This window comes from Amia ocellicauda, chromosome 20 (assembly GCF_036373705.1).
Source record: "Amia ocellicauda isolate fAmiCal2 chromosome 20, fAmiCal2.hap1, whole genome shotgun sequence".
Classification (NCBI taxonomy): Eukaryota; Metazoa; Chordata; class Actinopteri; order Amiiformes; family Amiidae; genus Amia; species Amia ocellicauda.
In genome coordinates, this window is record NC_089869.1 from 18,473,881 (window position 1) to 18,492,543 (window position 18,663).

The 18,663-nt window shown below is 39.1% G+C and overlaps 1 protein-coding gene across 2 annotated transcripts in view; it reads right to left on the reverse strand.

Moving 5' to 3' along the window:
• Positions 1-14,359, reverse strand: part of prkg1b (protein kinase cGMP-dependent 1b) — a 118,305-nt gene extending 103,946 nt beyond the window's left edge. Inside the window, exon 1 of one of the 2 annotated variants that reach the window (XM_066693947.1) lies at positions 14,061-14,359. In XM_066693947.1, the coding sequence (XP_066550044.1) occupies positions 14,061-14,326 (266 nt within the window). In that variant the 5' untranslated portion in view covers positions 14,327-14,359. Of the gene's footprint in view, positions 1-4,924; positions 5,577-14,060 lie in introns of those variants that run through there. The other variant, XM_066693946.1, reaches the window with a different exon arrangement.
• Positions 14,360-18,663: the final 4,304 nt, after the last annotated feature.

Consider the following 18,663-nt stretch of genomic DNA (forward strand, 5'->3'; position numbering starts at 1 on the left):
ATTACTTATTTAGCAGCATGGTGAGCCCATTTCACCTGCTCTACTAGGAATGGAAGTTAATGTGGTTAGTGTCTAAATAATTATTCTAGGGCTCTCCCTGGTGTTTTAAACAGAAATAAATTGAATCGACCCAAAAGTCCCTAATCTAACCATTACTCAGTAAGAGTATTTCTATCAAGCACTATTTAGATTGATGGGATTCCGTCTATCACTTGATTGGCATGCATCACTTGAGACAATAACAATTAGCAGAGCATCCTCTCTGACACACTTAGCAGAACTGGCAGATCATGCCGTGTCATGGGAGCAGTATATTTTAAACTAAAAAGAGAGAGAGAGAAACAAAATCAGCTAGAGTTGGTACATTTCACTGCACCATGGCAACCAGCAACTGCGAGGAATCCAATGAAATGAGGCCGAGATCAACAATGTTGAGCATCATCCTCTTGGGCTAAACAGTGCATCACAATCCTGTTCATTAGGGTGATAATATGTAAATAGGATGTGGACAGACAGTTATACTGGTGGTCACTCATTAATCTTTATACAGCCTTTAAAAATGTTAAAAAGTGTATTCTATAGCCCTTTCAAATGACAGAATACAAATTACAATTAAATATTTATATGCAGATGTTAGTATGAGACGTGCGGAATTATGTAGTAAGGAAAATATAGCACTTTCCTCTAAATGGTATTGTTTTTATCTCAAGTAGTTAAAAGCTATGGACAATAGCTTCTCTTAAAAAAAAAAAAAAAAAAAAAACTAAGATAAACGATGTTCCTGATGAGATATGAACTCAAAGAGTAAGCGGCTGGCTTCTGAAGACAAACAACTCTGTCTCTCACAATCGCTTCCTCTTAGGAGAACAATTAAAGACAAGGCAGTTGCATAAGGTACCTGAACATACGTGATTGCCTTTGATATTAAGATTGGCGTGATATGATTGGAACCTGGAAGCCTTTACTGAGGAACGGTATTATTATCACATTTGCTCAGATGGATTGTTATTGTATTAGAATATAGTAAACGGTATCTGACAGTTTTACATTCTTCACAAGAGCTCGTACCGCTGGTTTTGTTTATGAGAGGCATCCGGTAACTGGCAGTGATACTTGATCCAACCCAGCTGGATGTCTAGCTTTTTTTCCCCTCGCTTTCTTTCCTTTTTTTGGGGGGTAAAAGACGATTTCTGCATGTCTGCATGTTAGGTCTGAGTGCTTTATGCTGACTGTTTCCCTTAAAAGGACAAAATATGCTTCTTTAACAAGGAGCCTGATGGGCTCATTCCACTGTACTTTCAAGGAACCATTTCACAAAACAGACAAATCTTCCTGCCACTTGCATTTTACTGTAACCTTTCACAGAACATTTTAACAGGTGAGCTACATTTTAACAAACATTGATAAAGCATGCCTGACTGTACTCTTAAAAGATATAAAAGGAATTTAGAAAATTGTCAGATGACTACCCAAATCTCAAGTAATAACATTTTGACTTTTGTTTTATTCAGGGTCTTGGCACTATGCTGAACAAGGTCAAAGTTAAACTAATTGTTACTTTTCAGTTTCTTTAGTTCCGCTATATATTGAGTTGAAGTTCCTAATGCTTTTTATGTACAGGTCTATATAGACTGAATAAGAAAAGGCTTATAAGAAAAAGAAAAAAAAAAAAAATCAGGTTTCTTTCTTATCCCTTTTTATGTGTGGAGTGGTGGGGGGAGGGCGGCAGGTAGGGTGTACACAACTTAAAGTGAAATTACATTGTAGAAATTATGAAATGCAATAAAAAAAACTGAATGCAGGGACAAACTATGAATGTTATCTGTGGCTTAAGGGAGCTAAACTGATATACCAATATGCCAAGACACAAAGTAGAGAACTACCTTGTTGAAGTCATGTGATTTCTGGTTTACATCCAGCACATTTCATTGTTTTGTTAGCTCAGTACTGCAAGGTCAGCGTTATACAGTAGGAAGCACTTATCTTCAGAGCCATAAGGCTATGTGTGTCAGTGGTTTGAAGGGGGCACTGCAACATCATTTTCAAATGATAGTAAGAATTGCTCATGTTTCCTTACAGAAGGCGGAGGAACACTTTCCAGCAAGTTCACTAGAAACTAACAACATCAGCAGGAGGTCCGTCACTTCAGCATCGCTTTTGGCTCAAAAACTTCTATAAAATTTGAGATCTCTGGACTAATTCTCCCGAACTAATTTTCAAGACGAACACCATCTAAAATGCATCTACTCTAGCGGAAACACTAAAAAAGCAAATATAAATTCCAACATGAAGGGAAGTGATGTGATCTTGAAAAATTAACAAGATGCTTTGACCCTAGAAAGTGACTTTGCACAAAAAAGAGGTGTAAAAAAATAGCTAATTCTTTATAATTTCAACAGCAATGCATCAAACTTGTAAAGAATTTTAATACTATGCTACCATCTGAAAAAGCACATCTGCAATAGACCTGCAACACTCACACACAGAAGCAGTTGTCAACACATAATTAGAATTAATCATCTTGTTTTCTCTCCGACAGGCGTTTTCCATTTTATAAAACAGGCCAGCCTGAAAAACAAAAAAGACTGAATTCATAAAAGAGGAGAGCCACAATCAACACCAAGCTCTAGGACTTATAAGATACCTGCCATAAGACACGTGTTTATCTAACCTTTGACTCCTCCACCAATCTATTCAATACATGTCTTGTTTGTCATTCCAGCAATCAGTGCAGTGGGAAAGCTGGCAACGCATAATATATACCAATTGCTGTTTTTCGCAAGATAAAACCTTAAAGCCAACTCTAGCTCCTTCGCCTAGAAGCATGAGGAAACTGAAAAGACCTATTTGAAATTAAGTTTTTTTGTACTTATTAACTTATTTGAAAGCGAATCTGTGATATACTCCTATATTGCATGAAACTATATACATGCAGGAAAAACAAACTGAAATAATGTATGAACAACAACAAAAACAATATTTTGCGTCTGTAATCTCATCTAAGTATATGCTATGAACCATGACTTATAGCATTCAATTAAATTAACTGGCATGAAATGCTCCATTAATTAAATAGTACAGTATACACAAAGCAACATGGAAACATAATTGTTATGAAGCAGGAAATCCTAATATTTTCAATAAGTCTTATCACTAGTTACTGATTTTATTGCTAAATTGGCTGGCGCTCATTATATACACTCCGACGCTTCTTGACATGAGATCCTGGGGGATGTGAAGCGTACAGATGTCTGACTTATTTGCTTAACCTAACCAAAATAAATAAATGCAGGCAGTGGATAATAATGACTTTAAAAGGCAACCCATCATACCAGAGTATGACAGGGCAAAGTGGAACATACTTTCCCTTCCTCTGAATTACCACATTTATATGTCTGGGCATGTTGACTTTTGTACTATGAATTTGAGGAGAAAATAGTCTTCCGTTAGGATTTAGGCTTGTGACCATAAAAGTGTCAGCTAGCTTTTGCTTACGTATTAGTCTCTGGTTAATGTCAGACGTAAGATAAATGGCTATTGTAACATCAGCCTGGGATATCTTAGAAATGCCAAAAGGTTTTGAAATCCCATTTTCAAATAGAGGTATACACGAAAGCTGGAAGTTATACTGGTTGGCACCTGAACTAGCTGGTGCATAAAGCAGTAGATGTGAGTTCCTCTAATTAGCATTCTTATACTGCTATGGTGTGTATAAAAGACACACAAAATACTGCTTTTAAATCTAGCTGGACACAATGTTTTATGATATGGTTCTCATTGGATGTGGATGTGGATGATGATGGCGATGACAATTATTATTATATCTTAATCCTTATGTTTAGAATTTCAGCAACTCACATGCCAAGCAGCAAATCTACATCCTTTGCCTTTACGGATTGTGTGTGTGCGTTTCCTAAAAATCCTATATTGATTCACTTCAAAACCATCGCTGCTGCCCTTAGGAAACTCTGATCATTGGGATCTCAAAAAAAACAGTTCGGCTACCTCACCAGTGCATACCAGTAGTGTTAGAACAACAAGTACAAATAACACAACGTCAGAGTTGACGAGGAAGGAAGTGTGCTAGGAATTGAAAACCTACATAAAACAGGATTGCTTCAGCAAGCAGACGCATTACTATAACCCAGATGAGCATAAAAATGTAAACAGGGAGCTCAGGATTTCACAAGTGTCTGCTTTATTTCCCCCTTTTTCAATCACACAGTTAAGTGAACCAATATTTCCAATGTTTCAGGAGTGAGTTAAACCCCTTGATTACCTAGCCATAGCCCACACAAATAACCCATGCTGTTTCAGGCAGTTTACTTTGTATAATGTTTCCATTACATACAATGATGTATGACTAAAATATCTGGTCATGCGAAGAAAAACAAATCTAGTTTAAGAAGTGTACTTGACCAGGTGGCTGGTACAGAGAGACATTCCCCTCTGTTTAGAGCCCGGTCCCTGGAAACCAAACAAAATGTATTACTCTAGGACATGTTTAAATGTGTTGTTAATATTAATGGCACTTAAGATATACACATAGTTTAAACAAAAGAATCAGAGGAATGAAAGGTGAGGACCTAATCTGCGCACAACATTATAAATCAATTAAGGTATGACGTGCAGAATAACGTACTAAGAAGTGTCACCTTGCTTGGGGGGGTTGAGTAATTCGCCCATGCATGGTTACTATGAAGAGCAAGAGAAAAGAAGTGCTACAATACTAGATACAGTTCCATTTATAGATGGAAAAAGACAGGAAAGTAATTACACCACGTCTAATGCAAGAGCTTACAAAATGCCAGCTGCTCTGCCTGTCAAGGTGCAGGATGAGACCCATGCATTGCACAAAAACAAATGTCTTCAAAAGACTAATCTCACACACACACACACAGGTCAGCCAGGGCGCAAAACCTACTGCGGGCTCTTGGGGTAGAAGGGCAGCGTGACATGGCTGAGGTCCTGGATGTCAAAGGCGGTGGGCTCGGCGGAGATCGCCTGCCTCTTGGTGCGGTGCTGCTCCTGCAGGACGCTCTGCTTGTGGACCTGCTGGGTGGCCGGCCGGATGACCGAGCGGTACTTATCCAGCTCGTTCTGCAGCTTCTGGATCAGCTCGTCCTTCTGGTCCAGCTCCAGCTCCAGCTCGTCGATGAGCGCGTCCCGCTGCCGCAGCTCCTCGATCTTCTCCTGCAGCGCGTACTGGAGATCCCGCAAAGTGCCCATAGTCCGTGCTGTCTGCGCCGGCAGCCAGGCAAACTTTACCCAAAGTGTGCTGGCGACTTGTTGCAAGGCTCCGTCGACGCGCCCACCGTGACTAAGACGGGCGGCGCCTTGGTGGGCTTCACTGGCGGGGGTCCGGCGTGCTTTCAGGGTCGCTGCGGACTGAGCGGCTGCCGAACACAAGCGCCCCTCCAGCTCCTGCAAGGATGCCGAGGCGCGGCGCAGCGGCTGCACACGGCGACCAATGAGGGAGCGCATATGCAGACGCACCTTCTCCGGGGCAGGTGATAAACAGCCCCCCACACCGAGGTGCCTCTGCCTGGGAGCTTGCAAATGAGCTCAGTTCAAGTGCTGCGTAGTGCAGCTGCTGTGCACCGTCTCTCTGATTTGTTGCTGTTGCGTATATGCACATTTAATTTGATGACATGCAACAATCATATTAATAATAATAACAATAATAGACTTTAGGTAAACCAGCAAGTGTGAAACAATACAATAACATAGGTTGAAACAAGGTTAGGAATTGTATACAAATGAGCTCATCCACACACCCACACCAACAGCTGTGTCACATCACGTTCAATTGCATTCTCCAGTAGGATTAGCCGCATATTAATATCTTCAATTAAATGTATGACGAATGCCCAGCTAGCAAAGGAATAAGGACAATTGGAGATTTGGGTTGATTGATGTGTGTCGTGCATGGGAATAATCCTTCCTGGAGAACAGTACTATAGCATTCGAGAATTCTAGCGGCATTCCACGTCATCGTGATGATTTGATTGGCAGTTCTAATTAATTGTCAATTATCTGGGATCCCTTCAAAAAAGAAGTCGCACATTTTGAGTTAATGAAGATAGGTGAAATGTCCACGCCTGGTAGCCAGTTTCCGAATGAAAAAGGGCAGATTGGAAACATGGCCAGGAACTTTGAAATCTATTTTGTTGATCTCAAATGCGGTTTTTAATAGGTGCAGGTTTTATAATGAAGTCGTTATGGAAAATAGCTAAGTAGTTTCACTGTGCACGGGATAATTGGCCTAAATAATATAGCAGGGTGGCTATTAAATCAACACTTCACCCATTTCTTCTGTAAGTGAGACAGTTCTGTAACATATTTTACCAATGGACCTAACAAGGCCATTTGAGATGTAATTAAATATTAATACTGTGTAAAGATATACCTAAATTGCTCACTCAAAACACATGCCTACCCAGAGAGCTTCCATAAAAGCTCCATAAGTGCTAGTTACCGAAATCAGCATTATAAGTAAATATTCATGAACCGAGTGAATGCAGTTTCAAAAGTTTCAGAAGATGTTCTGCATAAATCTTGGGACAGATAAACCTAAAGAATCTAATAACTTGTGTCTCTTTTCTCACAACTCATGAACTAAAACTAGTGGGAAAATTGTGTTTCTCCTCGGAGCGTAAGGGTGATGCCTCATTCAAAGATTAGTTTTAGTATCGAAAACTTGAACAGTTTCATAAATCACGCAGGCGTAAGGGGTTTTAATACAGCAATGCCCTAGTTTACAACAAATAAATCTTACAAATCAGCCTATTTTCATTCACAGGTTCTAGACTCTCCAATAAATGGTTCTTATTTGATGCTTAATGATTTCAATTAGACCTATAATGTTTGTATTTTATTAAAGTGTCTGGATGAGTTTCACAGTTGTTTCTACAATGCCTTTAATCAAGACTGTGGGAGCTCAGTTCTGGGTTTGGAAATGCAGTTTATGGCCAACTGCTAAACTGAGAAGGATCAAAAGCTCCCTCTTGTGGTCAACACCGTGACTTTTGAAGGACTGTTAAAAAGCTTATTTCCCCATAAAATGTTTTATTCCTTACAAAACTCTGAACTTTGAGCTGTACCTTATCAGACAACATAATATTGAAAAATGCATGAACATAATATTGTGTCCTCTAAAGGAATTAGAGTAATATTAAATTGTCTTTCTTTGGTAGGTTTCCAAGTTCCAAATGCAGGGAAATTACTTCTTACTGCTACATTTAACCAACGGCTCTTTTGTTCAACACAGTATCACATTCAAACTAGATAGTGTGTTCCCTCAGGGTAATCAGATATTGTATCAGTCATCACTGCTGTTGAATACATATATTGAATACGCTTGCAGATAGCCTGCAGTAGTAATGTAGAGCATTTATTAATCTGAATTATTAATTAATTCATTCATTTGTATCTTCACAAATAAAACTGAGATGTGCATGAATGCCAATAAGTTGTATGTACAATGTGAGTCAGTTTTGAAGAATGTAGAATATACAGGGGCATACATGTGCTATTGCCTAAATATGTCTATATAATCATGTAAACACAAGTCTTTCTAGTCTTGAGGAGCATGTGTAGAAAGCAATGGGATTGGTTTAGGCTTCTCAGGAATGTTGTCTATTCTAGTCACTACGAATCTAATCTTCTATATTTCTTACCCTGCAGCCTTGTTTGTGACTCTGGGAGTGCCTGTTATTATTTTATTTTGTATCAAACCAATGTCATTTAAAACCCTGCAGGGGAAAAACTGAGCTGGCTCCTCGTTCACAAACCTTCATCTTCAGATTCGTCTGTCACTGAAGACTCTATAATTAGATTTAGTTTTAGTTTTTTATGGGGGGAGAAAAATGAAACACTAACAATGTCAGTTTAAAGTAATAGTGCCCTATCCAGGGATGTAGAAAATGTCTCTGTCCACAGAGAGTTCCAACTGTTGCCCTGATGTGAACTGCATTTCAAAACACTTTGGGGTCACAGTGTCACGCAGAATCACACATTGGTGGACACGGTTCTGCACTCCACTGGGCATAGTTCTGTAGTGATTCAGTAATCTTGTTTGTGGGCTTAAATTGTAATTGTTTATTAAAATATCTTGAAATCAGTGTCCCTTTTCCCGTCCTTACATCTGTAAATCCCTCTGTGTCTCAGATTCAGATCAATCAATAATGTTTTAAAGGCAGCTTCACCACTGTGAAGCCATACACGATGATTTGCTTCAGTTTATTAGTTTAAATCGACGTGGGTTTAATGAATCAAATGTCAGCTTAGGACGTGATGATGATGATGGAACGAATATCCCTGAGGCTTGACTATTCAATTGCCATTAAATGATTAGTATTAATCACAACAGCATACCAATAAAAGAAGAACGTTGCTACCTCGCTTATGTGAATGTATTTAATGATGATATAATAATCCAATCAACTGAGAGGATTTAGCTTGTCTTGCAAGTATTGACGCACCCCCAAAGTACCGTCCTGTACTCCTATTCTGTCCATATGAAGCTCTTCTTAGTTCTTGTATTGTTTTAGACCTCCAAGGTATGTCTCCAATTTCTTAATCAGGATAGACATTATAGGCTGGCTCTTTATAATTGAATAGATAATCCAAGAGGCAGGTGAGACTTTTTTCCATTCAGCTTCAGGAAATGCTGCTCCACTGTATATAAGTGATCTTGGAGAAACGCTGGGTGATTGTATTGATCTTTTTAGATGTATGTGAGAAGCTTTCCAACTTAGAATTGTGTGTGTTAAAAATAGAGTGTTTAAAATCAGCTTTTTCCTTTTTCTGCTGTTGCACTTTCACTCTGCTCAAGCAAAATCATTAGATCTGGGTACGTTTAACCCGGGACATTATTGCACGGGGTTGGGCTGGTCAAGCTACTTACAGGAATTATAATGGCACATCTATTCCTCTGCCCATTTTCTGTGAAGTAATCAGTACAGTTTCTACTGATAATAAACTGCAACAAAAACCAACTGAATGATCGCAAATCCCTCATTTTAAAATATAATGATGTAACAGTTCAATAGGGTACCTCTGTATATAAAGTAATTGTTTCCTATAAAGTAACCTAATGCTTTTCCTCTACTCCATCTCCTTATTGTAATTTCATGAGGTGGAGGTCTGTTCGCAAAGCAGAAGCTGCCACACATACACACAAAAACACACTGACTGACCAACATAGCGATATTGACAAACATACCCTCGGACCAGACAATCCAAGACAATTAATTTAGCCCGTACCGACTGCACTGGCTGGACCAAATTGGTACATTGGCTTTGTGGCACTAAGAAGCTGACCGTAAAATTGTATTATTATATAATCATTAAATGCAATCACAGCAGCAATAGACGACAGAGCTGGGATGAGAGCCTATAATTTGTGTGTGGATTGTTTCCCTCCTTTTTTAAATTAAGACAGATTAATCAGACTGTTAGTGCTTTTATTCATTTCATATAATTATATATGAGAAGCTTACTTTCCTTTTACATGCTTATAGAATTACATTTTGGATAGTCTCCTGTCATGTGTCAGACCTTTTCGCTTTCTCAAGGGAAGATTTTCCTTGACCTGCTATTCTCAGCCATTCTTATTAGTAACATCCTGGGGCTTCTTATATCGTAAAACATGCCTTTACAGTCTACTAGCTTGCTATCTCTAAAACAGAAATGCTTATGAATGCTTTACACCCCTACACTTACTCCAAGACATCAATATAATATGTTTTCTTATACTATGAGGATTAACATACTCATACTTACCAATACAAGAAGGAATAGTTTCAGGCATTTAAAAATACACTCATCATAAATCAATGAATGAATGAAGAACGAGCAAATAAACAAATGGATGGATGGATGAATGAAACAAACATATATAATACTATGGAATATATAGAATACAGTTTTAAGATGCAGTCATGGATTACAATAAACAGTCAATAAACAACAATTTCTCCCTTCGCCCTGCCCTTGAAAGCACCTTGATATAAACCGAGGGCTTTAAATTTCACTTTCTAAACTTCCTGTCCTACTGCTTCTTGTTCGGATCAATAGAAACATGATCCGTTACTCAATAGCATTGTAATCTGATAAATAAGACTGCAGTCTGGTGCCAAATATTAACACTAATGGAACTGTTTTATCTCAACCAAACCACCCTTTGAGGAAATTATTTCTATAACAAAAAAGTCCATGATTGTTTTTGTTTGTATATCTTTAAAATACAAAAATAAAATATCTTTAGGCATGCCTCAGGCAGTTTAAAGAATTCACTGTGAAAAATCAACATGGCGTACAATACTTATAAGACCTAACTTCAATTTCCCTCCTATTCAGACTTGAGTGCTTTAATAATACATAATATCACACTAAATACATTGACGTTACCACCACTCCCCATGTCACATTTATGCCTGTGAACTTTAACCACATTTCCAATTTCTGGCAATTATTTTAAATGAGTATTTTTCCCGTCTCCTCTAGGAGTGTTCTTTGAAAAATTCTCATTGTCCAAAAGAGAGAAAGCCATGCCTAATAGCCTAAGTTAACCCATGTAACTTTAATGAGCTTATGTCATGTCTTCACTTTGAAGAAAGCGGGCCCTTACTGTGTAAATTATATCGATCTGAATACTGTCTGTAGACGGCTTCTTCTGAAAAAAGTAAACAGACCCGACAATGATTTAATTGAACTAAAGGTTTTAAAAAATATGACTAGAATGAAATGTGATTAATGACTGATGCTGAAAAATTAATGTAAAGGGCTGATTCTCTCAGATGACCTCATTGCGCATCATGCAAGAACTCTGTGCTCGTGATTTCATATATGTCCCTTGAAATGATCACATCATAGGGTAGCCAAATGCCAAATAGTGTTTTGCTTTGGGAATACTAACCCACAATATTACAAGCCATTAGTCTTGACCTTAAAAGACGTCACTGTTGCAGCCTATTGTCACTAATTTGCCTTGTCTGAATTAAAACATGATCAGAATTCCAGTTGTGTTGCTTTTTCTTTTGAACTGACTAAAATACATGGATCAGGGCGTGCTGTTGAAAGGTATGTTTCTGATAAATAATTAATTTAACTACAGTTAATCAGTTTTCCATTTTCTGATAAATGTGTTCATTTGATTCAATGGAACAGGTTAAGGACTATGCCGGTTATCTAGAGTTTGGGTGATTTATCACCAGATCAGAATCGACCAAAACAGCCAAAGGAACAAAAAGCATGACTTTGCATAGCAGCTTCTTCTTTTTTTTTTTTAAATGACAAAATGTATTATAACACATTCATCTAAAACTTCAAACCTGGAAGTAAAGCATTATGTTCGTTTTAAATTTCGATTATTTTATCTTCTATATTTTGGACCATCATCCAGAAGATTATTTAATAAGTGGTTAGGTAATTCACATCATTATTCCTCCATCTATTCAAATAAAATAAAATAAAACTACTATTAAATATAGAACCTTGCTGCCACCCTGTGGCTACTTATACTAGTTATGTTCCTACACAATTACTCTAAATGTGAAGACTTGCAAAGGCTTTGAAAGGAGAGCATATTGCAGTGCACACAAACCCAAGACCACCTTCATGAACGTGGCAGGAAGTAACTGAAGAAAAAATCTTACTGCTATTGTTTTTGTTTTGTTTGTTTGATTTAATTCTTGAATTAGAAAATTATATGACCTGATAATGTAGCATACATTTGTGCAAAGATGGAAAATCATTCATGCTTTTGAATGCACAAGAGACTGTTTTATGGTTAATTTTAACTTGGAATATGGAACATTTACTTAACTTGATGGTGATACCACTACAGCTATTATTCCTCCTACTACAATTTATAATAATAATAATAATAATAATAATAATAATAATAATAATAATAATAATAATTACTAGTAGTAGTAGTAGTATGGTTTAAAGCTGTGCTGTACTTTTGCTTACTATCAATGACACTACAGTTAAATAAATATATAAATGTGCCTAACTATTAGCATATGTAAGTGATTCCACTTAATACTGGAAAAAAAAAGACATTTAGTCATTCAGACTCCAGCCAGCATCAAATATTTATCAACAGATTTAGAAGCAGCGCCAGAAGGATGCCTGAAGGCCTGATGGAAAGCCAATCCCCTGTTCTCAAGCATTGTCCGTTCACACAGACAGCTGGTATGGTTTCACCTTGTGTCACTATATAAGGGCAGATTGTTTCCTAACTAGAATAATGTATGGTTCTGAAAGATCCCTAAACTTTCAAAGTCGTCCTTTCCAACGCCACTATTGTACATCATGCTGTGTCAATGAATTACTGCATATGCAATCTGACTTCATACAGTCTGTTACAACCAGAACAAAGTACAAATAGGCTGTTAGATTTAAAATAATAATTTATGCCTGTAACCATAAGCATACATACACGTATACAGGCCTATGTATGCGGGTATAGACACTTCCTTAAATAAAAAAACCATAAAATCATTGACATTAGATACAATCCTGTTTTGCTTTTAAGAAAAGCTGACTGCATGTATTATAATTGAATAGCCTCCATCCCATTTCAGTCTAAAGGGGTGACAGGGCCTTAATGCTTTTGAACAGGGTGCTATAACTTCAGCAGCTGTCGTTTACAATGTGCTCGGGGGCGTTGTTATTGCAGCCTCTCAAGTCACTCAATGAACTCCCTACTTTGAGCCTTAAAATCCATCAGAACTTACTGAAGGTTTCAGCAGAAGTACACGACTAAAGGGTGTGGGGGGGCAAAAATATTGTTTTATATAAATACAGAACCATATTAAGTTGTCCAACACGGTGCAGTTGAACACACCACTATTGAAATTGAAAGTAAATGTTTCCATTTTGTCCATTGTCAATACCATTTCTCAGATGCTCAGTGTAGATAAAGTGCAAAGGTGGTTGAGACTGTCACAGATATGGCTAATTATTAAATTCATGCGGAAGGCTATGCCACCAGTAAAATATTGTTTCCCAAGAAACCCCTCTATGGTGAAAAACAGCCTACAGAGCTATGAACCAGGTATGGGATATTATTAGAGTTTGTGCAAGAATCGCAGCATTAAACGTTATCTAATGTGTCAGCTTTAACACATGATTATAATAACTGGATAGATGATGGTTAGATAATAATAATGTTGTTGCATTTCCAAGTCTCTTTTAAACAGTTATGATTCCACATCACAAGTTAGTGATGGCCATGCTGCTAATAAACAGGTATTCGTCTCTTGGGATAAGTGTCCATTCACCTCTGTTGAGTTTCTAATATCACCAATCTCCATGGAAACTGTCTATGTTGCACCGATTTAAAATACAGCTACTTTGTAACGGCTCCCAGGCTGGGCTGTTTCTGAAGTGGTTCTTACATATGAATTATCTTTACTGGATGTATTGTAGCAGGGGCACTAGACTAAGCTAGTTTCCAACAATAAAGTACAACATAAAAGTATCCAAATAAAAAGGGATAAGCCGCATGGAAACATATGGGCACACAGAGCATTTTCTAATGGAGTATTAAATATCTTTCAACATGCATTTCTGTTCAGAGCATCCAGCTACTAAAAGCCAATAATGCCTTGTACTTCCTCTACTTAATTTCCAGTGGGAATTTAATGATGGATCAGATCAATGAAACTCATTGAGGTCTTGTGTTATTTTCTCCTCTAAAAGCTGCGTCATCCATTTTCTGTTTTTTTAATGGGAATGAAAGGTGATTGAAAAAAAAAATGGGCATGCACCTAGGGTAGTAAGTTTAGTGTGTAGTTTCTGCCCATAGTGATAGCTTTTTGACTGTGCCTATGCTTGTTTTATGTATGCATTATTATTTTGAACAATCTGTGCATGTATACTAGCTCCCTGTGCAGATATACCGCATAACTTTCATGATTCTTTGTATACAGTAGTTGCAGGTCTTTTTTTATTAATAAACTGTGAAAATGTGTTGTGGAAGAGAAGCATATATCCAAGTTCAGCTAAACTCGCTGCAGTATTGAATACAAACAAAATACCCTTACCTTTCAGACTTTGCGTATTTCCTGAAGGCTTGCCTGGTCAGGTCTTGGAAAGACCTGTAAGTCTGTGGCTCTGCTGAAATGCCCTGGGCTCTCCTGGTCCTGGGTCCGATGATCTGGGCGCTGGGCAGCACCGACTGGCATTTGTGCAGTTTTCTCTTGAGCTCATGGATTTCTTCTTCCTTCTCCACCAACCGTCTCTCCAAATCCTTGATCCTTTCTTCCTTGATCATAAGGATTTTAGCAAAGTCTTCTTCCAGATCACTCATTTTCCAACCTATGCAAACTTTTTTTTTTTTTTGGGGGGGGGGGACAAACACTAATAAAATCCCGTGGTCGAGTCCTCTTGCTTCTGAAAGAAAGACCTGGCACTGATGGGCGGTGTGAGAACTCTTTAACCCACCTCCTTATTGCTGAATTGACTGGAGAGAGAGAGAGAGAAGAAAAAAAGAAAGAAAGGATGTCTAAAAAAGCCGGCGATGTATCTGCTGAGTGCTAGTCCACAGATCCTCCAGGGAGCTGGTGATTATCTTTCATTGAGAAACCAATTACAGTTGCCCTTCCTCTCCCAAGACCCCCAGTCACTTTGTGCCGCTGAGATAGTGTCTGATCAGAGCTGCTGCAGCACCACCAGCCACCGTGCCAGCATCTATCACACTGCAACACAAAGTGATGTCAAAGAAGAAGAACAAGAAGAAGAAAAAACCTGCATGTCCCTCAATCCCAGACTTGATCCTTGATATAGCAGCGATTACCATGTGATCCGGAGGGTGACGCAGGGCTCTGTAACTCGATCTGCTTCTTGAAGGCAATGTTTTCCTCATTCAGTGCTAGATATGCGCACATGTACTAGTAGGCACAGCCCTTGGATTGGGAAAGATACTGAACTCCAATCGACTCTTGCTTTTGCATGAATGAATGCATCCCTTGAATGAAGCCAAAGAAACGTCTTACCCTATCTTATAATAATATTGCACAAAATAAGATGTTATATTGAATCTGATCAGGGCGTCTGCTAATAAATCAATAATAATAATAATAATAATAATAATAATAATAATAATAATAATAATAATAATAATAATAATAATAATCTGAAAGTCGCTCTCACTGGTTTCCATTTGAGGGATGGAAAATAATAACCCAAGTTTTGAATGCGCATTGGGTCGCCAACCTGTCAAAGAGCGCAGGATCGATAGAGTGCCTTTTATTTCAATCTCTTTATCAGGAGTCCCATTTTTATCCGTGCAAATGTGTTTTGGGCTTTCCTAATTGGCACTCGGACACAGGCTGACCCTGCCTGTCCGGGTGAAAAGGTGGCAACCCTAGTGAGAGCTTGCAACTCTGAAATTAAGTTAATAAACAACTCTGAAGGTTTATTGTATTCAAGTTTTAAAACCTATTGCGTTATTAATGAATGACATGTATACATTACTCGTAAGGGGCGACATATTCAAAATACAAACAATATTAATCATTCCAAATATTTTGTACTAAACATAAAAAACTTATTAAACATATTAAATGCATCTTCCTCAATTATCTATTGATGTATTTATTAATAAAATGCATCCATTCATTTTATGAGGTTATTGTGCACCTGGTTTACCTGCTCCTTTTAAGGCCGTTAATCATGCACAACCATATTACTCTTTTTGCTGGGAAATGTATTAAATTGAACACCTTGAGGTTAATCCAAACACCCAGGGGATTTTGATTCAGTTGGTTGAATCTCACCGTCATTTGTAGTGCTTAACCACTGTAACTGAAATTAATGAATTGATGTGTCCTGTATCCCGAGTTACACATATGCTCACATACATTGTGACTTTAAACCTCCACCTATACGTTGAGTTATTTTGCATTCAGAGCACTGGTTGAGATGATACAGTATCGTATTTAATTAAACATACAAGTGATGTATTTTTTCTATGCACTCCAATACAGGCCAGTACTAAAACATTTGCACTCATACAAATCACCCATGAGTCACCCAGCATGGGATGTTCATAAACTGCAAACATGATCTGACAGCAGAGAGCCATGGTGAGATCACTGGAGTCATCGCTGTGAAGAAGAAGCGCCACCTTGTGTATAATTGTAAGGATGGGATTTATTTACACACCCATTAGCACCGGATTGCTTGAAGAAGCGGAATGTGTGAAACATCTAACATTATGGGCTTGATTGGAAATGCAGCACATGGGTGTAAATCAATACACAATCAATGTAAGAAAACGACAAAACAAAACTCAAATTTGGTATAAAGTTCCTGTACCTCCTGTACTTTCGCAGCCCTGAAATTGTAAGGCGATATATCCCACTTATATGTAGGTTTTCATTAAAATGCAAATGCTTGAATTATATGTCAGTTTATAATAATACTTTAAACTATGATTTAAATACGCGCCTACTGGCTAAAATGACATTATTGTCACTTAATTTAGCTAAAAGGGTGGGTCATCCTATTTGTAGTGGGAGTTGTAGTATTTGGGAGTTGTCTTTGAGATAGCAAGTGTCAATGTCAACTTTTAGTGAATAGCATAATCACAATCATTAAACAGCACTTTTCAATAATACATTGCTTCACCTAGAACACAAATCTATCAAATAAATCAATAAACAGAACAACCAAATGGGAGAATGCTATTGCGAGTATTGAATCATGTATTTGGACAGTTTCTTTAACAGACGCTTAATCGGGCACTTTTTGGACGGGTGCAGCTGTGCACAGTTGGGGGGCTGGGGCACTTGGTCAGTTGCCAGTATCACACATACACCTCCGGTTACAACTTCATCGACACACGTGACACAATGTCCAGTAAACTTTACCGCTGGCTATGACGTCAGTAGCGGCTATGACGTCACATGGACAAGTTGTTAGTTCAATCGAAGGCAGAAGTCAGACATTCGGACTGGTATAACGAGAGAGCAACATCACATCTGTGAAGCTTGGAGATATACCGTATCTATTCGCTATATACCGTATCTATTCGAGATACCAAACTATTCGAGTTTGAAGAGGAAATTGCAGCTGAGACCAGGAGAAGAATTACTGGTTGAATAATCACAGCACAGTTTCAAGGTAAGAGAGCGGACGAGAGCAGGGGAGGAGCAAAGGCTTGTTATTTCAGTTTAGTCGACGTGCACGCAAAGTTTTTGCCAGGCCAGTCGTCTAGCCTGAGTGTATCTGCGGAACCCGCTGGTGGGTAATGCTGGCACTGGTAGCTGTATTGTCTTTGTTACTCGTGTGCCCGTTTCCAGTGCCGGACGCCCCGGACGCTTAAACGGGTTTCACTGGCTTAAGCGTCCGTCACCCACTGAGAAACACTGCGCTTTCAGATCGGAGATGAGACAGACAGGGAAGAGATCAGATACATTGTGTCGCAAGATATCATCTCAAGTGTCGTGTGCGATCACGAAGAAATGACAGTTTTCTTAGCAGCATGGAGTGAAATCCACGTACAGAGACAATGACGGTTGCAGTTCATATCCGAGCATTAAAACGTGGCGAACACGGTTTCACGCAGCGGCGCAGTGCGGACTGTTGGACGCCCTGCAGGACAGTAATGCAGCTGCTGTTACTGTACGATTGATCGTGAAATGTGTGTTTTTTATTTCAACTGTAACTGGCCCAGGTTAATACGGAAGAGCATTATGGCCACTTAAGAGAGAGAAATTTTTTATATATATATATATATATATATATATATATATATATATATATATATATTAGAGAGAGAGAGACAGAGAGAGAGAAAAAAGTCAAAATAAACTTTTGAGAGAGTTAGCCTTGGAACCAATATTACTGAAGTTGTGTGGGTTTACTTTACCTAAATATCTGAGTTTCCGTTTCTGTGTTGCAGAATGTCACTGGTGGTTCTGCTCTACCTCCTCCTGGGTGGTGGTCTGCAGGGCCCCTCGTCTGTGGGGGAAGATCAGCGCGGTTTGGAGATACTGTTCCGTGACGGAGTGCGCGAGAATTATCTGAACGACATGCTGCAGATCTTATACCAGGAGATCGACAGCCTGAGCCAGACAGCACCAGAAGAGGACAAGCTTTACTGGAGTTGGGAGGAATGTGCCTTGAAGATTCAGAACGTAATGCACAGGCACTGGTTGCTGGGAGTGGAGCTGATCCTGTGTGGGCTAATCTTCTGGGGCCTGTGCTCTAGGAGGAGAAGGTGGAAGAGGGAGCCAAAGGCTGAGCCAGAGGAAGAGTCAGAGGAAGAGTCAGAGGAGGAGTCAGAGGCCGGGCCAGAGGAAGAGTCAGTGGCCGAGTCAGAGGAAGAGTCAGAGCAAGAGTCAGTGTCTGAGCCAGAGGCCGACCCAGAGGAAGAGTCAGAGGAAGAGTCAGTGGCCGAGCCAGAGGAAGAGTCAGTGGCCGAGCCAGAGGCCGACCCAGAGGAAGAGTCAGTGGCCGAGCCAGAGGCCGACCCAGAGGAAGAGTCAGTGGCCGAGCCAGAGGTCGAGTCAGAGGAAAAGTCAGTGGCTGAGCCAGAGGCCGACCCAGAGGTCGAGTCAGAGGAAGAGTCAGTGGCCGAGCCTGAGGTCGAGTCAGAGGAAGAGTCACTGGCCGAGCCAGAGGCCGACCCAGAGGAAGAGT